Genomic DNA, 26293 nt, shown 5'->3' with positions numbered 1-26293 from the left:
ACATACTGCTAAGGTCAAGTAAGGACAGTGGTCAGAATGGAGAAAGCCAGGTTCGCATTCAGAAATAGCTCTCCATATAATGCAGTAGGTTAGACAAAACAGTGGAGTGACCTTGGTGCCCATATTGGTACACTTGTCAGGAGTAGGATTAAGAACCAGATGGATGGTTTTAGCCAGTGGTTCTCAAAGTAGTACCATCATCTTGACCATAGTACCAGCATCACCTGGGGACAAACTGGGGGACCCTGATTACCTGTAGTTTAACAATCTCTAGGTACATGCTGAAGTTTGAGAACTGCTAGTCAAAGCAACAGAAACAAACCTTGACAAAAGAGGTGCTTTAAACAATGCTCCATTCAAAAAGTTTCTTAGATATCTTTTCTGTTAATGTGAGAAGTAAACCCTGAATTGAGCTCTACTTGGTCTTCGGTTTAAAAAAAAAATAGTAAGAACAATCCCACTGCAGCTACATGTACTGAGTACTAACAATGTGCTAAGCAGCTTAGTAAATACCTGCTCTGCAGGTTGATCCTCTTAACAATCTTGTGAAACAGAAGCTAATGCAATCCCCATTATAGACAAAGATGCTGAGACATAGGCCTTCTGTGTAAGGTCACATGGATAGTAAGTGGTAGGGCTACCTATACTATACATATGGCACTTCCTGGTTAAAAAAAAAAAAAAACCTATTATGTGGTCAGTGCCCTTAGGCAGTTTGGCTGCAGAACACTGATCTCGAATATTTGATTACTAGAAAGTATAAGGGAGATGATGGAGAATGGATAATAGGAGGATGGGAGAAGGAAGAGGAGAAAAAAGGAGGATCTGGAGGAAGAAAAGAGAAAAGGAAGAATGAAAGAAAGGAAGAAAAGAAAAAGGATAGCAGTAGGATTTGGAAGTAAAGATTGGATAAAGGCTTTTTCTGAAGGTGGTCTATCTCCTTGTTCTAGGGCATTTTCCCTATCTTTCCTTTTAAGTCATCCAGTCTATGGGCCTCAACCAATTTTGACCAGGGCCCATGCTACATGGCTTTCTTCTAAGAATTTGGTTCCTGAGTAGTTTGTGACTTATTTTTCCTTTTTTTTAAAAATCCTTTTTCCTCATATAGTCTTTGTGACTCAGGTACACATTTGTTCTAGTTGCTGAGGGATCTGCGAATGACTTCATCATTGCCTAGAGGATATTCTAGCAAAAACATATCACTCTCTGTTTGATTCACCTTGGACCGCCCTGCTCTGTGTCTCTACTTTAATAGCATATCATTTTCCCTTCCTTGTACACAAAGCCCCAAGGACTCTTAATCTTACATCCTCTAGAGATCTGTTGGAGGTTTGTGGCCCAATCACTGTATCAAGAAGGGATGGATGTGATCAGGTATGAAGTTCTTTGCGTGCCTCTCCACATTTAGGTTTTTCATTTTCATTTTCTTCTCCATGGTTTGTAATTAACGCGGGAACATAGCTCAAGGGCAGGAGTAGGTTTAACATTAGCCAAGATACAATAGCTGCCACTGGGAAAGTAAAACTTTCAAATGGCATTTTAGCCTTGAAGAATATATTGAATTAAATATACTGTGAGCCTTGATTCACAATCTCTGCATAATAGCATTGCTATGTATATTACCAGGGTGCTTTAGTAGACTAGATAAATAGGCTGTTTAAAAGATTAAGTTCAGAGAATCAGTACATGTACTGATGAAGAACAAGGGGGCAAGGACCAGGTAACCTCACTTCCTGTGCTAACTCTACCACTTCCTGTGGAGCCATGACTTCTCTGAGCATTGATTTCCTCATCTATAAAATAAAGACCATTTTAAGGAATATTAAATGAACAATACCAGACACAAAACTGTGCTTATCATAGTAAATAAAAACTTAATAAATCAGAACTGTTTATATTACTATTATACAATTATTATTCAAGCCCTGATTCTGTAATTTGGTCCTTACTTCTTCCTCCTCTCATTCATTTGCTTTTATGCAGTTCTCTGTAAGCCAATTCTTATCTTTTGTCAGTTTCGGAGTCATGATGGCCATCTTTTAAGACACACTGTCATTTCAAAGCACTGGCTAAATACAACCAAGACTGACAAGTATGAATAATTCCACAGGAGCCTCTAAAATACTCTGGCATTTCACTCAGACTCATATATGCCACCAAGTTGTTCACTCTTGTTTTGTGCCTCTCTATTCTCAGTAGATTTCAGATATAGTTACTGAAGGTGAACATCATCTTCCTCTGAAAAATAATCCAGCAGGAACCAATGTGAAGTAATTGTGCTTCATGAGAGCATCACTGTCAAGTCTAAAAATGTATGAGGAGATAATCACATTTTATTTTTTCTTTCTTGCACGTTTTCAGCACGTTCATGTCCACATTCTTCCCAGGAGGGCCGGAGACTTTCACAGGAATGACAGCATCTATGATGAGGTGAGTCTGCTCTCTCTGATCATATTGTTGATCACAGGGGCTGTCAATGTGATGAAATAAACCTAATGAACCAGGTATCACCCTAGAGATGATCTTAAATGGGATTCTACCCAGTCTAACTTGGCAAGTGGCAATAAAGGCCAAAGGAACAAGAATGGCTGTCATGGAAACCCAAGATAAATGAATTATAATGATTTTCTTCTTCAAGTGAAACCCAGCAGCAGCCACATGTCCTTGTGATTTCTGTACTGTCATTTGCCAGGACACTAAATATTTGTGTAGAGATGTGGTCCAGGATCTCTGTATAAGAAAATATACAGTGCCACTAATGGAAATCAAGCATACTGATATATGATCCTTTTTGTTAAATGCTACATTTAATTTTTAACATACTTTGGAACTCAGCTAGTCTCTCTAAAGAACATTTACTCAATGTGGAACTTTGAATTACCTTGAACAGAAAGTAGGATGGTTTGAATGAATGTAACTCATGTATTATAAACATTGTAGCAGTTAACTGATTTCTGGATCCTCCTATTCAAAGACATAAATGTAAAATAAGTACACTATGTATCATAGCAAGAGCCAGGTGATCTTCTAAGGTCTTGTCTGCATGAGAAATCATGTGTTTATTTGTCCTGTGTGGAACACATAACTATGATATTTTATTCCAGATTAGGCTGGAATAAAATATAGGTATTTTCAGTTTACCTACTTATTTTAGCCAAGGAAGTAAAAAAAAATGCTCCACATATTTAGAGCTCATCAAATGTGGTGGTAGAAAAGGACTTTGTGCTGGTTTTGGATTTAATAAGGAAAAGTACTTGATTGATTGGTGATGTCTAACATGGGTGTCAGCTAGGAAAGACAGATATTAGCCATCTATTTGATACTCCTATTCCAACCCTTTGAAACTGATTTTCAAAATACGTTTTTTATTTTGGTCATTTATTATGTGACTCTACCACCCTCCCCCCATATTATTTTCTTTACCTGGTCTCATGGAGTCACCTAGAGTCTGTACTTTTCTCTATTGGGTTTCTTTTTAGTAATTAAAATGACTACTCAAACCCTGGAAATAAAGAATGACAGGTCAGCATTTAATAATGAAATTTATCAGAAACTTTTCTGAGACCATCTGGATCATTTGAGATGACTAGTTATTCTTCCTTTAGGATATGCCTCACTAACTCATGCTTCTGTGTTTTCTAAGAACTGTAGTGGACTTATGTAGGGTGGAAACCATCTAGTCACTGGTATTTAAGTGCTAGTTTGTGAATCAGTTGCTGAAAATCTCAGTTCCTAGGAAGTTCCATGCCTAGAAATTATTCCAGTAGATGACAGAGGCAAGTAGGAATCAGTTATTATATATAAGTGTATATTTAAAAAAAAAACAACCAGGAGATTCTGATGCATTACCAGGCATGGGAATAGGCTCTCTGCCAAATCTGGGCTTTCCAAACCCATTTTATAATGATATTATTTGAACTCATTTCACTGGATATAGAATATAGGTTGGGAGTTGATAAGGGATTAGTCTGTGTTGGAAGAAAATCAGAATTATGGGCTAATTATAAAGAGATGCATTTAAAAATACAAGTACTAATCTTATTAACATAAACTAAAGTTAATAAAGTGTTGCCAAGGACAGGCTATTTTAATGAATAAATTAGCACCTGATTTATATATAAGTGAACACTGCTAGAGTGGTATTAAAAGTGCTTGAAAACAGTGTTTTCTTTGGCTGAATGGTCACCTTGAAATCTTGTTTATTTTCCAAATATGCTAGTGACAGAAGCTACATAGATACATTTCAGTCCAGTTCAAGACATGATAGACAATGTTGTGATTAGTGAATGGCCTTTCTCTCCATTCATATTCTTTTGTTCTTGTTTGCATGCTCTGATGACACCTCTAGCCCCATAAATAAGGGAACACATATGCCTATATTCCACCTATTTGGAGGAGGAATTCAGGAGAAGTAATTACCATAAGAGTTATGTTTTGCAATTAATGTAGTAGATAGTATCCACTAATGGAGATTATGGTATAATACTATAAATAGATTGAAGCAGAATCAGGTTCAATTCCCAATGCCACCTACTGTTTGATATTGGGCAAGTCACTTCTAGGTTTTAATTCTCTTGTCTTTAAAATGGAAATAATAGTATATACCACTCCTAAAGACTGTCATGTATATTATATGACATAGTGTACCTGAAATCTTATTAAGCACATAGTAGTTACTGATCTTGTAATTGTGATTAATTTTGTTTTTAAAAAGGTAACAACAGTAGATAAATGGATTGCCTGGATTTAAAGCCAGGTCATTGGGTGTTCTCATCCAGCACACTCTCTTAGATCTGTATTTCCAATTTTCTCTCTGCTTTTAACCACTCATTCTCAGTTTAATCTTCCTCTTTGTACAAAAGTGCTCCTCTAGTTTGAGTACATAATAAGGCACTGTCTAGAAAGAGGCATGGGAAGCATGAAGCATTGCTCAAGCATTATAGGTACAAGATGTAATGTATATTAGACTGAGTGATCTTAATCAGAAACAATAGGGTGATGAGGGATGGCATTCTTTATACTGATGAAATCACTCACTGTGGATTATGCATCTCTTCATGACATGCAACAAACAGATTGCCTTGGAGGGTGATGGGTGGGAAACAGGGCAAGTAGGAGATTGAGTTCAATAAATGCAATTGTATTCCCACCAACACAGTCATAGAAAACCATACCCTAAAGAAGCCCTAGTCTATGTCAGCTAGGAGTGTTGCATTCTCTTTGGGAAGGATAATCATACAAGAGAAGATTCACAGAAAGTTGTTTGGGATGGTAGGTTCTAGAAGCAGAGGTTTAGGAGTAGTTGATGGTGAAGATGTTTATATAGGAGAGGGGAAGATTTGTAGAAGGAAGGTAGAGACAGAGTAAGTTTCTAAATACTTGAAGTGATGACAGGCAAAAAAGCTATTAAATATTTTCTAGGTGTTCCCAGAGAACATATCTGGAAATATCCAGCTATAAGAAAGCAAGTTTTAGCACCACATAACAATAGGTCAAATTGAGAAAAACTTCTGAACAGTTCAGAGTGCCTTTTGACAAGGTGAGCTTCTCATCCCTGGATCCATTCAGGCAGAGAGTTCATGGTGGTGATTCTTCAGGAGGATCTGCACGTATGAATTTCCTGGATCACGTGGTTTTCTGCACATCTGTTTTTACAGATCTGGCCCATTTGATCTTTACCTCCATTTTTTAGGTCAAGCAAGTTCTATAACAAATAGTGCTTTTTGTTATTAATATTATAGCATTGAGGTTATTGTCTAAGAAAACGTATTCTTTTTTTTTGTTGTTTAGTTCATAGAAATACAAGATATAATTCATTCTTGACTTTTACAAGACCCCATTCTATTGATTTTTCTCATTCCCAACATACTCCGTGCTTTTTCTCCAGCTCAGCTTTGCATATTCATGGTTCATGGGCTTTGCTTGCCTTCTCATATGTATTTTATTATTGCCGACAAAATATTTTTTTATGATGTGTTTTATTTTTGTCTGCAAAGTATTTTTAATGAGTCTGAATACTGTTAGGCATGCCACTCGTTCTGTAGGTCAATTGAGTTCCCACGATTCTGTCTCTTAGGTAGGCTTGCTTCACTTCTCTGGGCCCTGATATCATTCGAGTTTGAGACCTTCTTTATTTCACCGCTCTCTCTGACACTCAAATGGTACTATTCCTAGGATCCTCTATCCGGTTCAGCATGCACGGCATTTATCTGTGACACCATTTCACCTCCCAACTTACTTACTTATTTATACTTCCATGGCCCTGATGAGTTTCTTTAATGTTATTAGTAGATTTCATTCTCACTGCCTGCTTTTGTCAAATAAATCATTGTTACTCTCCCCTCAGTGCTTTTATACATATTCTCTTTGCCTGTAACATCTACTATCTTCTCTCCTTCTTCATGCATGTTCATGTCTTTATCCAAATTTCAGCTCAAAGTCACTCCTCAAAGAGTCTTTTTAGGCTGTTTTCCTGTTCCATCTAAAATGGCTCTCCCTCTCTCCTTTCTATGGTAACTCTATCATGCCACCATGCTCATTTCCTTCTTAACACCACACTCAAAATAAATTATTAGTTTATATTCAATGCCTGCTTCTCTCAACTGCATTGTAAAGTCTTGAGAGCAGAGGCCTAGTCTGGCATAGAGCAGGTCCTCAATGAATATTTATTAAATAGATGAGCACATGAAGGGACAGGGAGTTGAACTAGAAGAACTTAGAGTCCCCTGCTACTTCTAACATAATTTAAAGGGAGAGTATATCTTGCTTTCAAAGGCTTGATTCATTAGCTCATAGCTGTACTGGTTGAGACTTAGACATGGTGCTATCAGCCATCTGAGGTTAATTTAGTGGGACATTGATGGAACATAATAATTTGGTAGGAAATCAGTGTGCAGTAGGCTAAAAATTGTGGCACACCAGAAAGGCTTGAAGAAGCAATTATAAACCTTGCTGGATCACTAAACATGTCTGGTAGGCACATGTCAATGATGATACGTAACTTGCCCCCCTCAAAACCTAGATTTGTATGCCCATAACAAATACAGAGTGGGATTTGCCAAAAGCAGGCTCAAGAACTATGGTTCCTTTCTTTCCAACTTTGATTATCATCTCCAAGCTGATCTTCACCCACTCTTTCTCCAGCTTTATGTCTTAGACTTGCTGGTATGCATTTTGTTCACTCTTTAACCCACCCCATTTCAGAGGATGAACCTTTGTTCTCTCTCCACACTGAGTTCAAACTCCACCCTTTTCAAAAGAGAATCTTTTCTAAAGCCCTTTCTATATAGTTCTGCATGCACATCTCATTTTTCTGTAGCTCACAAACTTTCTACATATACGAACTTTAAATTTCTCTGAATTATGGGAAGCCTTCTCTGAACTCACTGGGCCCTGTATTATCTTGACAAGTTGATGAAGATTATGGTAATGACATAAATGGGTCCTTGGATCAAAGAGCGTGTATAGCTAATGTGGAGGAGGGAGATGCCTGTTGTCTAATGTCACAGTACATCATCTCATTAGCTCAGTAAGACTTACCCTAGCTGTGTCTCAAATAAGCAGTTCTCATAACTATATTGGACAATTCATCAAATGTTTATGGGTGACATTGAATGGTTGTGATTGTGCACTGTATATAAAACCCATTACTGATGAAGAAAGTGACTATTATTAAAGCAAATGGGAATAGTAATCAGCAATTGGACAAATTCAACCATGAATTTCATAGGCAGAGCAACCGTGGGTTCAAGCATGTCATGGGAAACAATTGCTTGGCTTAACACAATGCATGAACAAAATCAATTTGCTGAAATGCAGGTCATTTGGCCCTGAGGGCTGGAGAGAACCATTACGTTGCTGATGATATTTATTGTTGAACTTGGATCTCTTTCACACACCATTTGACAATGGACTCAAAGTCCATGGGTCTCTAGTTGACTCTCCAAAAAGGAAGGAATGTTTCAGTGAGATAGTTAATTAGCTTTTCTCCCCTCTGGGTTTGCTCATGTCCTCCTACTGAGTGGTAAGTTTCTGAACATTTGGAAATTTTAAAGTGAAAACGTTGATACCTCTCATTCAGAATAAAATAACAACTTCATGGGTTTTTCTAAATTCATGGGAACTTTTAACTCAAGGGATCTAGATTTGATATAACCAACAAATAAACAGGTAGTAATGCTGATTTAATGATGTGCCTTCAGATGCACCCTGTCTATACCTTTGAATGCTCTTGGGCTACTGTTTGCCCTTTCCTATGTCAGCTTATTACTTAATATGAAGTTAAATCTTCATATTCTTGCAGGAGGAGATAGAGTTAACAATTTATCTGATTAAAAATCACCTTTGTCCATTTTTCCTCCTAGAAATAAATAAATATTCAGAGTAAACAGTACAGGTTAGTCATCATGTTAAATACCACCTACCAATTGTGGGATGTTGAGAAGCATGGAGGTTATAATAATGGTAATGGTGAGTTGGAAACCTCCAAGGAAAACCATGAAGTCATTGAACACTAAAAAGGGGGGGAAAAAAACAATAAAAGAAGGAAGAGTGGCTTACCAAAGTACAGGTCTCTATAGAATGAGCCCTACCACAAATGATACCACCTCTATGGTTTTTTCCCCTAGAATTTGCTTGAGAAATGCTACCTGAGGTCAATTTTTCCCAGAATTTCTCTCCTATGTCAGTTGAATATGCTCAATTGCATGTTAATGAGATATAAGCAAGAAAAAAGTTATTTCCATATCACTCTATGTACAGTATCCATAGAAAAACACTTCATCATACATCTTCATGTGGTCCTCCCTCATTATTTCCTGAATAAGGCTTTGTTGTACAGAGTTCTATCTACCCTCACCAGTCAATTCTCTCTCCAGACATCTTCCACCAGAAAACTATATGGTGTTTACTAGTGAAGGTGGAAAATTCTCTGACATGTCCTTATTATGGGTATCCATCTGTCTTCCTCCCTGTTCCTCACAGTTCTGTACTCAGTCTCATTGTGACTATTGTTATGAAATCTCAGTGAACAACAGTGCTTGAGGAATGGGCCATTTGTGTATTTTTTTAAAAAAAAAATCTTAGTTTGATTTATATTCAAGATTCTTGTCATAGCTATTAATAAATCATCTTAAAAAAGTGTCTAAGAATTTTGATAGGTAGTAAACTGCCAAAATCTCAGGAATTCTTTTCAATCTATGCTATTTAGAGGACTGAGAATGTAGGGAATAAGATAAGAAAGAAGGTTACTATAATAGTAAAATATGAGGACAAATGAGTAAATAAAGTAAGAAAAGAGATAGAAATTAATCGCTGACTTGGTTTCACTGGTATAAATTGGAATAGCCTCAAAGCCCCCAAACATTTGCCCTCATATCTTTTAAAGAAGATAATCAAAATGGGCAAGAAACAGGGGGAAGAGGGAACACAAAAATTTATGCAATTTTTAAGTTCCAAAGCATTCATAAGTGTTTCTGCTTTTCAGTTATCATCTGTCATTCTTCAGATAAAACAATGACATACTTAGTTCAAGTAATATTTATAAATAAATCCCATTACCTCTCAGCTTGGAGCAGGATTCATCTTTGAAACTCATGTGCCACATGTCAATAGATAGAACCACAATTCCTTCAAGATAACTCTTCAGAAAAGGCACAAGGATGCCTGGAAATGTAGCCTGAGGTTTAGAATCCTATCTGGGGTGCTCAAAATGTGTTTATACTTTTGTCACTATGAGATGATGTCTATCAGCAAAGTCCCAGTTTCTACTTTTCACATTGTGTTCCAAAGCATTACTGCCCAGAAGTCTAAGGCCAGCCAGCTCACTCACTAAAAATATTTAGTAACCACATTAAAACAGGTATAAAGAAAAAGGTGAAAATAAGTTTAGTGATAGAATTTTTATCTGGTGTAACCAAGATATTCCATCACATAGCTAATATAAAATATTACTAATAAGATTTATTTATTTTCAGTATGAATTTTTGAAATACATTGTATATTTTACATTTCCAACCCATCTCAGTTCTTATTAGTCATGTGTGGCAAGTGACTACCAAATTGGATAGTGCACTTCTAATGTTCATTAAATCCAGAGAATTTCATTTGTTTAAAAACAAAGCATAATTTAATGCAAAAGTCTCTCAATATTTTTCATCCCAGCTGTCTAAATCCAGATGACAATAGTTTATTTTTCCCAATCCTCAGAAACATGGTAACACAGGATATATGTCATCAAGCAATTGAGTTAAGGTCTATTATTTCTCGTCCAAGATTTTGTTGAAATTTTTGAAATAAAATGACATCAGAGATGACCAGATAGATTTCTCCACACAGAGGTCATGTTTATTTTCTGTCTTTTTACTGCTGATTTCACCAGGGACATTCATGAAATAATCCATGAATTCTGGGGGACAGAAGAGCCACTCTTTTGGTTATCATTTCTGTAGAGGATTTCATTTCTGTGGGGGGCCTAGTCAACCATTACTAAACACACTGAAACTTCTTGTTGCAGTTTTTAAAGACTATCATTAAATGTTCTTTTGAGATAACACCATGTAAGGGTTAAGAGTAGGATCCACATATTAGTTGGTATTTAGTTCTAGTTCTATGTCCTTGAAAAATGAGCTGAATTTCTCCATATCTCAGTTTTCTCCCCTGTAAAATTGGAATTGTGATAGGGCTGCTGTGAGAATTAAATGGATTATTACATATAAAGCCCTAGAACAATGCCTGATACATAATTAATATAACTATTAGCAATTATAATTTGTCTCATTACTAATAATACTATTATCCTCAGGGTGTATCAGTGAATATCCAAAGGAGTTGATAGGAGTGAGACGTCAGAAGCTAGGTTAGGTAACTGGCCATAGGCCACCTTCTCTGAAGCTCAGGAAGTTTTTCAACTCCAAGCAGCCCATGAGAGAGAGTTCATACAGGTTCAATGTCATCACCCATGACTGCCATCATGTGTGTGTATGGATCAAGAGCCCTCAAAGACATAGCAGCCCAGTAATTTGTGAGCATATTAAACTTTTAAGCAAGTATGTAGTCCTTCTATCCCATCTTTTAGACACAATGAGGAAATCTTTTCCAAAAAAAGAAATTATTTATTTACTTATTTATTTTTATTTAATTTCATTGTTTTTACATTTACTCACATGTGTATGCATTGTTTGGACTTCCTCCCCCACCCCACCAGATTCTGAGCAGAATCTGTTCCACCTTCTTGTTCTCCAAGTCTGTTGAAGAGATAATAAGAAACATAGAATTTCTGCTAGTTTGAGATAAAGATAGCTATACCAAGAGATTCCTAGCATTGCTTCCATGCACACGTGTATCGGAACCCACATTGCTTCATCTCTATCAGACCTCTGGACTACTTCCTAGTCCTCTTCACACAGTGGCCTCTGCCAATTATAGATTACTATATTCACTGCTTGACAGTGAGCACATCAACCACATTCAAGTTTTAGGTTTCCTTCCTTTCCCTATTCCTCCCATGTGCATTCTCCCCTTAGTGTGTGTGACCCATGTCCAAAGTATTACTGCATTTGTTTTAGGTCTATAATCTGCATATGAGGAAGAACATGTGAATTTTGGCCTTCTGAGGCTGGCTAACTTCACTTAAGATAATATTCTCCAGTTCCTTCCATTTACTTGCAAATAACAAAATTTCATTTTGTGGCTAAATAAAATTCCATTGTGTATGAATACCACATTTTCTTAATCCATTCGTCAGTAGTGGGGCATTTTGGCTGTCTCCATAGATTGACTATTGTGAATAGTGTTGCAGTAAACATGGGTGTGCCGGTGCCTTTGTAATAATCTGAGTCGCATTCCTTTAGGTATATCCCTAGGAGTGGTATTGTTGGATCATAACAAATCTATATATATGGCAAATCCATGTGTAGTTTTTTAGAAGCCTCCATATCGTTTTCCAAAGTGATTGCACTAGCTTACATTCCCACCAGCAGTGTATGGGGGTTCCTTTTTCCCCACATCCTCACCAACATTTTTTGGTAGTGGTGTTCTTAATGATAGCTATTCTAACAGGAATGAGGTGGAATGTTAGTGTGGTTTTGATTTGCATTTCCTTTATGCCCAAGGATGGTGAGCATTTTTTCATGTGTTTTTTGGCCATTTGGAATTCTTCCTATGAAAAAATTCTATTTAGTTCAGTTGCCCACTTCTTTATTGGTTCGTTGATTTTGGGGGAGTTTAGTTTTTTGAGCTCCTGTATATTCTGGTTATTAGTCCTTTGTCTGATGTACAGCTAGCAAAGATTTTCTCCCACTCTGGTGGTCTCTTCAATTTAGAGACCATTTCTTTTGTTTGTGCAGAAGCTTTTTAATTTCATGTAGTCCCATTTGTCCATCCTTTCTCTTAGTTGATGGGCTGCTGGAGTTCTATTGAGAAAGTCGTGACCTATACCTATTGCTTCCAGATTCTTCCTTGCTCTTTCCTGTAATAACTGCAAGGTTTCGGGTCTGATACTAAGGTCCTTAATCTACTTTGGGTTGATACAAGTACAGGGTGACAGGCATGGATCTAGTTTCAGTTTCAGTTTTCTGTAGGCAGATAACCACTTTTTCCAGCAACATTTGTTGAAGAGGCTGTCTTTTCTCTATTGTATGTTTTTGGTGCCTTTGTCAAAAATGAGGTGGGCATAGCTGTGTGTATTCATACCTGGGTCCTCTATTCTGTTGTACTAGTCTTCATATCTGTTTTTTGCCAGTAACATGCTGTTTTTATTGCTATGGCTCTGTAGTATAGTTTGAAGTTGGATATTGTGATACCTCCAGCATTGCTCATTTTGCTCAGTATTAACTTGGCTATCACAGTCTTTTGTGTTTCCAAATGAATTTTAGGGTACATTTTTTCAGTCTCTTGTGATGAATGTCATTGGGATTTTGGTAGGAATTGCATTGAATATGTGGATTGTTTTTGGTAGTGTAGCCATTTATACTATGTTGATTCTGCCAATCCATGAGCATGGGAGATCTTTCCACCTTCTGTAGTCTTCTTTGATCTCTTTCTTCAGTGGTTTGTAGTTCTCCTTGTAGAGGTCACTTATATCCTTTGTTAAGTTTATTCCTCAGTATTTGATTGTTGTTTTTTTTTTAAGGATATTATAAATGGAATTGTTTTCCTATATTCTTTCTCAATTTGTTCATTGTTGGTGTATAGAAAGGCTACTGATTTTTGTAAGTTGATTTTGTATCTTGCTACATTGCTGAAGTTGCTTATGGTGTCTAGGATTTTTGGGGTGGAGTTTTTTGGGTCTTTGTGGTATAAGATCATGTTGTCATCTGCAAATAGAGATACTTTGACTATTTTTTTACCTATTTGTATCCCTTTAATTTCTTCTTCTTGCCTTATTGCTCTAGCTAGGAATTCCAGGACTATGTTAAACAGAAGTGGGGAGAGTGGGCACCTTTGTCTCATTCCTGACTTTAGGAGAAATGGTTTCAGTTTTTCCCCATTAAGTATAATGTTGACTATAGGTTTGTCAGATATAGCCTTTATAATGTTGAGGTTCATTCCTTCTAGTCCTAGTTTTCTTAGAGCTTTTATCATGAAATGGTGTTAAATCTTATCAAAGGCTTTTTTTTTTGCATCTATTGAGATGATCAAGTGGTTTTTGTCTTTGCTTCTATTAATATGCTGTATTACATTTGTCAATTTGCATATGTTGAGCCATTCCTGCATCCCTGGGATAAAGCTGACTTGGTCATGGTGAATGATCTTTCTGATGTGTTGTTAGATTTGATTTGCCATTATTTTATTGAGGACTTTTACATCAATGTTCATTAAGGAGATTGGCCTGTAGTTCTCCTTTCTGGATGTGGCCTTGTATGGTTTTGGAATGAGTGTAATACTGGCTTCATTGAATGAGTTAAGCAGTGTTCCTTCCCTTTCTATTTCATGGAAATGTTTAAGGAGTGTTGGTATTTGTTCTTTTTTAAAGGTCTGGTAGAATTCAGCAAAGAATCTGTCATGTCCTTTTATTTTCTTTTTTGGGAGACTCTTTATTGCTGGTTCAATTTCATTATGTGTTATGATGTATTTAGGTGGTTAATATCCTCTTGGTTCAGTTTTGGATTGTCATAAGTATCTAGAAATTTGTCCAGTTCTTCAACTTTTCCAATTTATTGGAATATAGGTTCTCAAAATAGTCTCTGGTGATTCCCTGGATTTCCTTGGTGTTTGTTCTTATTTCCCCTTTTTCATTTCTGATTTTACTAATTTGGGTCTTTTCCCTCCTCATTTTAGTCAGATTTGCCAGGGGCTTATTAATCTTGTTTATTTTTTCATTGATTCTTTGTATTTTTTTTTTTTTGGTCTCTATTTCATTGACTTCAGCCCTTATTTTTGCTATTTCTTTCCTTCTGCTTGTTTTGGGTTTTGCTTGTTCTTGTTTTTCTAGGATTTTGAGATACAGCATTAGGTCATTTATTTGAGGTTTTTCTATCCTTTTAATATATGCACTTATAGCTATAAACTTTCCTCTTAGGACTGCCTTTGCTGTGTCTCATAGGTTCTGGTAGGTGGTGTTTTCGTTTTCATTAATTTCCAGGAACCTTTTGATTTCTTCTCTTATTTCTTCTATCACCTACTGATCATTGATTAAGCAATGTGTTATTCAGCCTTCAATTGTTTACATATTGTCTGCTGTTGTTTTTGTTGTTGAGTTCTAGTTTTATTGCATTTTGATGAGATAGAATGCAGGGGGTTATTTCTGTTTTCTTATATTTGCTGAGACTTGCTTTATGCCCTAAGATATGATCTGTTTTGGAGAAAGTCCCATGGGCTGCTGGGAAGAATGTATATTGTGCTGTTGTCTGATGAAATATTCTATAGACATCAGTTAGGTCCATTTGATCTATAGTGTCATTTAGCTCTAGGATTTCTTTGTTGATTTTTTGTTGGATGACCTATTTATTCGTGATAAAGGGGTATTAAAGTCACCCACTACCACTGTGTTGGAGTCTATATGTGCTTTTAAGTCCTTTAGTGTATATTTGATGAAACTGGGTGCACTGACATTAGGTGCATAAAGATTGATAATTGTTATTTCTTTTTGATGTACTGCCCCTTTTGTTAGTATGAAGTGTCCTTCTTTGTCTCATTTGATCAATATAAGTTTGAAGTCTACTTTCTCCAATATAAGTATTGCTATTCCTGCATGTTTTCGGGAGCCATTGTCGGTGAATCTTCTTCCAGCCTTTACCCTAAGCCAGTGTTTATTTCTGTCAATAAGATGGGTCTCTTGTAAACAACAGATTGTCAGATCTTCCTTTTTAATCCAGTTTGCCAAATGGTGTCTTTTGATATCAGTTTACCAAATGGTGTCCATTGATATTCAGTGTTAATATTGACAGGTATGTAGTGATTCCTGCTATTTAGTTGTTTTTGTTGTCTAAGGATTTGATTGTGTGCAGCCGAATGAATGCTACTCTCTGATTACTAGTCTTTTCTTCCCCTGTGGTTTGATACTTCCCATCCTCTCATGGTTTGGGGAAGATGTTTGCTTTCTTTTTTTGTGTGCAGAATTCCTTGTAGAATCTTCTATAGTAGTGACTTGGTGGTCATATATTGGTTTAGTTTCTGTTTATCATGGAGGATTTTTTATTGCTCTTTGTATGTTGAATGATAGTTTTGCTGGGTAGAGTATCCTAGAACTGAAATTATTTTCATTTGGTGCTGAAATACCTCACTTGATATCCTTCTTGCTTTTAAGGTTTCTATTGAAAAATCTTTTATTTTGATGGGTTTACCCTTATATATTATTTGTTTTTTCTCTGTTATAGTCTTCAATATTCTTTCTGTGCTCTCTGTGCTTATTGTTTTAATGATAATATACCATGAGGAGGTTCTATTTTGTTCAAGACTGTTTGGTGCCTTGGAGGCTTTCTGTACCTGAATGGGCAAAACTTTCTTAAAATTTGGAGAGTTTTCTGTAATTACTTTATTGAATATGTTATGCATCCCCTTTGCTTGCACCTCTTCTCCTTCTTCAATGCCCATGATTCTCAGGTTTGGTCTTTTGATGGAGTCACTCAGTTCTTGCATATTCCTTTCACAGCTCTTGAGTTGTTTGACTAAGATTTCTTCTGTTTTTTCTTTAATTTCTATTTTATCTTTGAGTTCTGAGATTCTGCCTTCCACTTGTTCTAGTCTGCTGCAGTGGCTTTCCACTGGGTTTTTTATTTGATTAAAGGGACGTTTTATTTCCAGCATTTTGTTTGATTCTTTTTTCTAAGGTTTTACATATCTTTGTTTAATTCCTCTTTTATATTTTATGTAGTTATCTTTAGTTCATATATCTCTTTTTTTAATAGTGTCCTTTGTTTCACTTTGATGTTTGTTGAAGTCTTCTCTGAGTTCACTTATTTGTTTCTGTGTTTTCTCATGTTCTTTATTTTTGGTGTCTTGAAATTTCTTGAGTGCATCTTGTACATTCTGGTTAAATATATCTAGTATCTTCTTCAAGATTTTCTCAGTGATTTCTTTCCAGAGTTCCTCTTTGAGGGTTTTCTTGTGGGTGTCACTGGGCTCCTTAGTGACATTTATCATTGTTTTGTTGAGGTCAGGAACTGTGTATCCATTGTCTTCATTTCCCTCTGAATCCTGTATTGAATTATTATTTTTTTTTTGAGGATAATGGATTCCATCCCTTCTTCTTCTTCCCATTGCTCCAGTTGATGCTGTGCAACTATGTTACTAATAGGCTAGTTGGTGGATTTAATTGCCTATTTTTTTCCCTTGATTTAATTTTTTTGTTGTGACTGACTTGGTTGTTAGGTAGGTTGATGTGCTCTTTCTGTCCCTAGTCTGGAGGTGTAATTTACCAATAACAAATTTACAGATTCAATTCCAGACCAGTTGTTTACATATTATACAGAAAACCCTTTGGTGATAATATCTATAAACAGTGGGAGTTGGGGGGTGGGTAATGGTTATTAGGCTAGATACAGAAATTTGGTTAACTGGCAAAGGTGGCACTAAAAAGGGGAGCAGGAAAAGGGGTGGGTGGTGGAGGAAGAGGTATGGGGGCTGTTGGGTTTTGTGGCCCTTGTGCATGTTTGGATGTATTTCTGTTGTTGTAGCAGAGGTGCCTGTGTCAGGGATTGCAGAGGGCTAGGGTTGTATACAGTTGGTACAATAGGCTAGTCAGCAGGTGGTGAGTATGTAGGAGGATGGGGTAGTTTGGTGACAGGTTGGAGGAATATAGGAAGGGAAGTTGAAGATGGAGAGAGAGTAGATGAGATGGGACAGAAAAAATAGTTGGAAAGGAGAACAATGGATTGTAGTACAGGAAAAGGAGGGAATGTGAAAGGGGTAAGAATAGGGATAAGAAAATAATGATGGTGAAATTAATAATACAGAAAACACACACACATACACACATAAAACACAACAAAAACACCAGGTACAGGAACAACAAAAAGTTCAGTCTTTTGGTAAAAATTCTGGAGTTATTTCTTAAGCATCCAATCCTAACATTGGTGTACAAGTGGGAGCTCTTATGTGGTCTCACCAGGTGACTGGCTTGTGAGTAGTATTTGTTTCCTTCTGTCCACAGGGTTTGGTGCAATTGGGCGATGATGTGAATCTGCCAGTTGTCAGAGTTGTTTTCACCAGGAGGCAGCTGTTGCCCTTCAGCTACAACTCTGTTTGATCAGCTCCTCCCCCAGCAAGGTGGGGCAATTCAGTTTTAAATACTGCCCTCTGTCCCACAAGATCAGCTCTGGGATCCACCACTTGCTCAGCTTTGGAAGGTTGGCTTATTGCCACACCCCCACTCTCAGCCTTTGTGCCTCTACCTAACTCTGCTGGGTACTAGTGGTTCCTCAGGGTAGTTGGCTTGTCACCCCACCCCCAGGCTTTACAGGGATTTGTTCATTGAGAGTTCTGCTTCTTTTCCCCACTCCCTTTCTCTGGGGCAGGTTTAGCATTCCACCCTGACCCCTTTGTTAGTGTTAGATTACAGTTCACTGTTTACGCTTTTCAGTTTTTTGGGCAGTTGGGTTCAGTCTGCCCAGACGGTGGTAGGGGAGTCATGCATGGTGCATAATGCAGATTCATGCAGGCAGCTTTGGAGCCAGCTGGCAGAGAGAAATGTTGCAGCGTAGGGAGGCTTTCCATGGGTTAGGGTTCCAGGATGTCACAGAGTTTGATTCTGATTGATGCTCTGTTTTCTGCTTGTTTGGAGAAAAACTAAAAAAAAGAAAGAAAGAAAGAAACGGCCAGGGGTCTTTTTTCCCAGGGAAGACACACCTTGCTGGCTGTGCTGTGCGGGATTTTTGCAGCTGTTAGGTGCAATTAAAGGTTGATTTAAGGGTCAGTATTTGAGTTTTATGTCCACCTAATATGATGGCAGTTATTATTTTAGCTAGAAGCAATCAGAATTTCCCAAGTGTACCTCCGACCTCTCAAGGTGGTTTCCAGAGTCATAGAATTTAGGATTTCTGATTCCCTGCCCTAACCACCATGTTGGATCCTCCCCCAGAAAAAAGAAATTCTGACTTATGATTTTATTCTTTCACATTCAAATTGCTTCAGCTTACTGGCAAGCAGCTGTTTGTAAAAACTGCTACTTGACCTACACCTCCAGCCCTCTGATTTAGGGGACATGTTGAGAGAAGTCAGATTTTTTTTTCTAAACAAGAAAAGGTTGCTATACCTGCATAGCTCTAAATTCTACACATTGGATTAGCACAGTAATTTATTTCTGGTTCTTTAATGTTGAACTTGCTATTTAAATCTAAGTGTCTCTCATGTTTCCCATATTTAAAATGAGAAAAAAATCCAATAGTACTGGGCTTTTGGATTTAGGTTAATAGTCTTAAACAACTCTAGTTCTTAGTCTTTGCTCCTAGTGAGAACTAATGAAAAATAATAATATAATAAATTTTTATTTAATTAGAGTCCACAATGGGCTGGACTATATACTGGGTATAATATATACATTACCTTAATCTTTTAAATCCTAACTGGAGAAGTTTAATTGCAGCTAAACCTCACAGAAGGTGTCTATCTTAATACCTAATGCAAAGCTTATTTATACCAAAGTCTGTTTTACTACAAAGCCTTCTCTGTCTCCATCACCCCTTGCTTCGATCTGAGGGAAAATACTTCATTTTAAGGAAAAAGTCAAAGATAGTGAGATAAGTGTTTTTCTTAGAGACTGACTTTAGGTGCTAAGTCTCAGTTTTCAAAATCTCTCTTCAACCTCAGAGATATTTACACACACATATATACACACACACACACCACAACCTAGATTCCCACTAAACCTTAAAGGTCTTGTGCACTGCTAATGAAGTGTGTAAGATTTACAGTGAAAGAAAATGGTGTTTTCCAAAGTTAATATTCTCTCTGCTTTTAGGATCTGACCCAAAAGCTCCCAGCTAAGGAACTTTATTATAACTTCCTTTTTATAGTTTTTTTTAAATGCAAGGAAGTCATCAACACACTCCAGCCAAGCCCCTGCAGTTCCCAAGTTCATCCTTTCTAAGCTGATTTTGTGCATTGACCTCTTAAATACTTTTGCATGCCTTATAGTGAATTCTTGTCATGATAACACACTAAAATATTTAAAAGGAAATTGCTGCCTTATTTTTTTCTCAAAAAGAAACAGTCCTTGCTTACAATTCTCAATGGACCATAAATTATTCTTGGCCAGCTGCACCAGTACCTGTTGGAAATCCTTCTTACATTAGTAGTAACTAAGGAACTCATGGAATATTCTCTTTGCACCAAATTGCAGCCTTGCTCTAGCACATATTTTTTTCCTTTAGAAGAATTTTGTGTCTTCTTAGAAAAATCTTGGAAGGACATTGCCCAGTTAACTTACAGCTTACTTCTCTGATAATCTTTGCCATATCAATTGATGTAAAGACTGAAGGTGAATTTATTTTTAGCAGACTTAAAGAAGCAACCCACCTTGTTTTCTCAAATTATTTCCCATCTACCTGTTGTGTCTACCATTTAACTTTCCTCCTGTGGGCCCTGGAATAGTTTCTTCTTTCAATTCTTATCTAAAAACCAAGGGCATCAGAATCTTGTGGGGTTTCATCTGTTCATAGTCTGGGAAAAGGCTGAAATGAGTTCTTGAGAAAAGTTAGGGGCAAGATTTTCAGCAATTGGTGATGCCCTCAAATGGAGAGAGAGGATATGATGTGATTTGACGTTAGCATGTTGATGAGTTACTACATCCAATAGAGTGCAAAATAGAGTATTCAGCTGATATTTACCTCCATCAGGGGCAGAAATGGAGTCATAGCATGATCTCATAATTTTTCTTAGGATGCAGAGTAAGAAACAGGCCTGGGATTGATACTCAAGCTTTCTGGCTCCAGTATCTGGGTTCTGTTTTGCTCTGCTGCCTCTATGAATTCCCAGAGGTAACTTTACCTTTCTTCTGTCAACCTCCTGACATCCAGAAAATTCCATCATCTCAGCGTGGGTTTTTAAGAAATGATTGTTGCGCCCAATCTGTCATTTCCCCAATCTTCTATATTCAGAACCTCAATCCCCCACTTTGGGGGCTCTGTCTGCCTTCCTGTCAAAACATCCTTTCAAGAAAAAATTTGTACCTCAATTAATCTTCCTAAGATGACAAGGTATTTTTGAAACAAAATGGAATTTTAAAGCTGGAATATCAGACCTTAATCTAGAGGTATATTGGGACTTTACTCATAAAGGGCCAGCTTGGTACCTTGTACCCTTTCTGCAGTCTACCTGAAAAGTGACTTGATAAATTGCTCCTGGAGAATCCTACCAACACTCTCCAAGACAGACCAATTCAAGACAGAACAATCCACATGCACCTTCATGTTTGAAATTGTGTCAACACTTTTCCAAGAAAATAATAGACGTTTCTGTGTTATTTCTCTCTAGACTCAAAAATGGTCTTATCTGTATCATCGTTTCCAAATTGCCACAGAGTTTGTGTACGTGCATGTCTATAAAATGTCTATAATTGATAAAATTACTTTGAAAAATCTAAACATGGGAAATAATTTCAGTACCAAATTATAGAGGAATATATTTCAATGACATATATTCATATATGTAGGCGTTAGATGAATTCTTAAAAATAACTTTAACCATGTAAAAATAGTAAGGTATAATTTGGTGTGAAAAACAGCATACAAACTGAGAATAGAATGGAAGTATATGTACCATGTAATTAAAAGTGATATAGCTATAAATGGAATAATAGATCATTCCTCATTCCTAATTTTTCTTTATACTCTTTGATATTTCCCAAACTTTATACAATGAGTATTTAATAATTCTGTAATTTAAAAATATTAGGGATCATTTTTTAAAAGCAGACACCTACATTCTTTTTCACTCACCAGCAGAGACCAACATTTACTATTAGTTTTTTCATGTTCATAGTGAAAGAAATTGACTTTAGTTTTGATACAGACCTCATGGGAAATACTTGTGTGTGACCTATCACTTAAACTGAAATACTGGGACAACGGCCTTTTTGGGATTTTGGCTTTCTGACTTGTATGGGGGAAAAAAATACTCTTCAGAATGAAATTTTCCCTGAGTTCCTGCCTTGAGAAACAGAGGAAAAGACACATTAAAACAAATGCTCATTCCTGCTGATATGCTGCTCTGCAGCCCCATGTCCCCCATTCATTTTGTCTTGTCTCTTCTTCCTCCTCAACTAGCAACTCATCTCTTAGAAGTCTGAGGCTCATTTGAGCAGCCTGTATAATTGGTGCTAATTTCTCAGTCATCAATTTTACTGAATAAAAATGAAATATTCTTTATTTCAGAATGTTAGTTTCTGGTTGTAATAGTAAACTATTTCCATTGCCCCGGGGTCAGGTTTTGCTCAGTAAGGCCAGTACAGCCTCCATCAGTTCAGGACTTAGCTCAGTCCCATCCTGGTTTATAACCTCTCAATTCAGCATTCTGTAAACTGGTGCCTTGATGAGCAGTAGGTCACATAGGGTGGACAGGGATTATACAGTCCTTGGCTGTTGTTTCTTTGGCACCTGTCATCCAAGTAATGTGACTCACTGGTTGTTGTGTACATCCTTGGTCCTTACTGACCCCATAAGAAAAGCCATCATCCTTTGGGAGAAGTGATCTTTGACCTTCTACATCCCAGAAGGTATCCTTGGTCATGACATGACCTCAACAGACAATCATATAAAGAGCACTTACTCTGAGTCCTTTTCCATCTTTTCAGTATTCTCACAGACTCAGACAAGTTTGTGTGTTCCTGTACATTTTTCCAAGACCACAGGCAATTCAGTCCTTCCGCATCTCAGCAGACACTCATGTGGCTATTATTACCTTTTATCATTGTCTTTGCAAAGTTGGGTACTATCAGAATTCTGCTTGGGAAGAACAAAATGTACATTCAATCTACTCATAGAATCCCAAAATCAAAGGGATAGTTATAACAAATTACCTGAGAGAAACCAAATAATGACCTCCCAAAAAGTGTCTTAGTTATAATTTCTAGGAGCTGTTGCATGACAAAGAAGAATTAAGGAAACAGGTCTAATTAAAGATGCTCATCAGCTGACTTTAAGGTATGAAGAGATTATCTGAGTAAGTTCACTATAATCATAAGTCTTTAAATTTGGAAGAGGAAGGCAAACACACCTGTTCATTGCTGCCCTTGAAAATGGAAGTGAGTCACAAGCCAAGGCATGCAGAAAACTGTTAGAAGCCTAGAAAAGGCAAAACAAAGCAAACAAATAAATAAAAAGTATAAAATAACCAAAAAACAAAAAATAACACTAAGCAAATTTTCCCTTAGAATTTCCAGAAAAGAATACAGACCTGCTGACACCTTGATTTTGGCTTATTGAGACCCATTTTGGATTCCTGACCTCCACAGCTATAAGATAGTAATAACTTCAGATTGTTTTAAGCTGCTAAGCATCTGGAAATTTGTAACAGCAGGAAATAGAAAAGTGATACAATCGCTAAAACTTACGATTCAGCCTGGAGGTCGGGAAAGGAAGGTAGAGTGTGCTGTCGCAATGTACACGTGGGCACGTGCACACACATGCCCAAACGTGTACAGATACACACTTTATCACTTACTTTGTCTTTCCTAATTCCGTCTCTTTCCAGCTTAGAACTTTTTCCCAAATCTGGGCATGACGGGTGGGACTCATCCCTACATGTATCATTTCTTTGTCACAGTGCTGAAGACACTGCTAAGCAGTAGATGCCATTGCCTTTAGCCAAGAGAGTCAGCAAGGAAATGGCACACCAGCGATTACTTTGAAATATTAGCCGGCCTCTCATGGGCAAAAAAATGAGTTGTAGTGATGATGCTAGAAATTACAAACCACTAACACAGGGTGGTAGTCACTGATTAAGTAAAGGGGCATGGGGGTTCAGAGAAATAAGTGCGCACCTGTCAATGGGCCCATCAGAAAGACCTCCTATCAAGGGCTCAAGTCCTAGCTCCATGGTTACAGAGATTATGGACATTCTTTTTATCTGGGTCTCAGTTCCCCTGTCCTCCAACTGAGTGGTGTTCAATCTTGGTCACCTCTGAGCCTATTTTCATCTCTGATACTTTGTGATGCTGTGACACTAAATAGTTCAATTGAGAAAGAGCCACTTGCCCTGAGGACTCCTTCCCTTTGATTTCATAGGGAGGCCATATTAGCATAGCAGAAAGGATATTGACACTGCAGTGACTTTTAAAATTCACTGCAAATGGAAGATAAAAGGAAAACACACCAGATGGAATGTGAACTCCCTACTATTTCAAAACTTAAGCATTTCCACTAAACGTTGGCACAAACGTAACATTAAATATCATCTTGAGTGCTATTTACAGTTTTCAAAGTGACAACAATAGTATGTTTTTAAAGGAGGAGTGATTATGCTGAATGATTTTAATATTTTTAGAATTTTATTTTGTAGATGGAAATACTAAGAGAATAATTAGTTAGATATGAGAACAACAGGACAGAGAACTCATGTAGCAACTGAGGCACAGCTGTGACTCCACCACTCAGTGTGTGACTGGTTTTCTAGGAATGGACTCCCAGGAAGCACTGTGAACTTGGCTCACCTCGTGTTCATTCACTAAAAAAGCTTCAACATCTTTGATTTTTAGGGTCCCACATGCTGTGACTCTCGATCCATTTTGTGTTACAGACTTCTTTGAAAACCCTTCCTCAAACAGGAAACTGCCTAGTGGAGAGAAAATTTAAAATATTCACAGAAATACCTGAAAATTCTGCATTGAATTTTAGGATTTTTTTTAAAGACCCAATTTAAAAAGCCCTAATATGGTAGTGAGCAGAATGTACTTGAAGCCTAGCAAGTCAGTAAGACTCCTATGCAAGAAGTTTTATACACACATGTATTCACATACAGTCAAGGAATTATGTTCATTTTCTAATTATGTTCGTGTGTCCATACAAGCTCCAGTTCTCTGCATTCAGGAACATTGCACCGTTAAGTTATTCTCAGGGCAAATGTCAGAGGCAAGCAATTCAGAATATACAAGGAGTAGGACTTGGAATAGTGAGTTTCATTAGGGATCCAATAATTAAACACCTGATGCCTGAATCTCTCACCTTTTTAATTAAAAGTCCAGTCCCATAATAGCTTCTGGAGGACCAGCCAGTTTTACAAATCATCATTTGTACTTCTAAGCTTTTTAGTGAATTGAGTTGATCTCCATTTGATGGTTATATAATATCATTGAGGTACAGAAAATGATTGTCTTGAAATGTATCTGTCATAAATCTTTTTGAGTTGCTAAGTGGTCTCTAAATAGGTTGTGAGAATTGACACTTTTTGTCCTATGAGTGAAGGAAGTTACATATTCTTTTTGTCTCCCCTCTAATGTGCTTCTCATGATTATTTATAAGTATAAGATGATTCCGACTGTGGCTTTATAATATCTAAAGGATGGCGTGAAATTAAAATTTTTTGAATGCTCATGGAGTTGGTTGTTTACAGCCTGTGAAAAATGATTTTTAAAAATCTGAAGCTATTGGTGTTCATATTTATTTAAAATTTTATATGCCTCATCCAACCCGGATCCCACCTGAAAAAGATATATAAGAAGCATTAGCTTGGTTTCCAAGTTCAAGAAATCAGTTGCTAAAACTTAATGTGTCTGATAATAGAGCACATCTTCTTCTCCCATAAAATGCCCTTTTCCCACCCCTGTTCTCACTAAGGACACCCATTCTGGACATTCCAACCTTAGAAGATTTGAATCATTTAGCTCCAGCTCGTTCTTAAGTTTTATCCCCTGTTGTATTAATTACCAGGTTCTATCAAGTTTTTCTCCCATTAACTCTCCTGGTTATTCCTATTCTTGGCTGGGCAGAATCCTCAGATTCTACTCCCTGGGATTTTTCTGGGGTTTTCCTAAACAGCCTAGATAATATCCTCATTGTACTATTGTCTTGATTATGAGGGGGAAAATATCCCATAATTTTGTCCACACATATTTTTACCAAATCTCCTGATTGCACCAAAATCATCTATTTTTTTTCCTCTCTTCCCTCTTTTCATCCCTTCCTAATTTCCTTTTTCTCATTAAATGCCTCTTTTGAATTTTATGGCATGAATTTTTACTTGATTCACTTACTAGTGAATTTCCCCTGGCTTTTTAATCCTGTCCTTGTGTTGTTGTTACGAATTTTGTTAGATATTGAGGAGAGAGGGAGAAAGTGGCACAGCCACTATTCTGCACCATCTTTTTCTGTTCTTGTCCTAATCATCTTTCTTCAGGCCCTCACCAACTCAGACATCCTGGAACATGACTCCAGTGACCTGATTTACACCACACACACTGTCAAGTTAATTTCCTTAGATGCAAAACCCTCATTTCAAAGCTGGGGAAGTCCACCTGTCTTGGCCTGTGCTTCCACAACCCTTTCAATTCTAACTTTGCTTTCTCTTGAACTTACCACTAGCATTCTTGAACCAGTTGCTTAATGGAGTTGTCCTCCCTTATGGATCCAACAGGAAACTAAATAACTCTCACCTTTTTCTGGGCTTTCAGATTGTTGTCTCTGGTAATCCTGAAAGCCCTTTCCTACACCCTCACCTCGTCCAGATTTCTAAAGGGCCTCCCTGCCTTCTCCAGGCTACAATATCTCCTTCTAGTCACCATCACCACACATATTTGAATGTTTAAATTCTCAAAACAAGAGAGCTGAAAGACTCTAGAATAATTTACTGCATTTTAAAAATGAAAAAGTAAAATTGATGTTCAGGTGGACTAATGATAACACCAGTGATCATTTTAGTTGAT

General features: G+C 37.1%; 1 protein-coding gene across 6 annotated transcripts in view; it reads left to right on the top strand.

Annotated features, from left to right (window-relative positions):
• Positions 1–26293, top strand: part of Fhit (fragile histidine triad diadenosine triphosphatase) — a 1296971-nt gene that overhangs the window by 1099082 nt on the left and 171596 nt on the right. For all 6 annotated transcript variants that reach the window (XM_074044091.1, XM_074044094.1, XM_074044093.1 and 3 more), the window contains one exon: positions 2362–2430. In XM_074044091.1, the coding sequence (XP_073900192.1) occupies positions 2362–2430 (69 nt within the window). The remainder of the gene's footprint in view (positions 1–2361; positions 2431–26293) is intronic.

The sequence above is a fragment of the Castor canadensis genome, chromosome 10 (assembly GCF_047511655.1).
Source record: "Castor canadensis chromosome 10, mCasCan1.hap1v2, whole genome shotgun sequence".
Lineage (NCBI taxonomy): Eukaryota > Metazoa > Chordata > Mammalia > Rodentia > Castoridae > Castor > Castor canadensis.
Note: the sequence above shows the minus strand (reverse complement) of the source record. Positions and strands in the feature narration are given on the sequence as shown.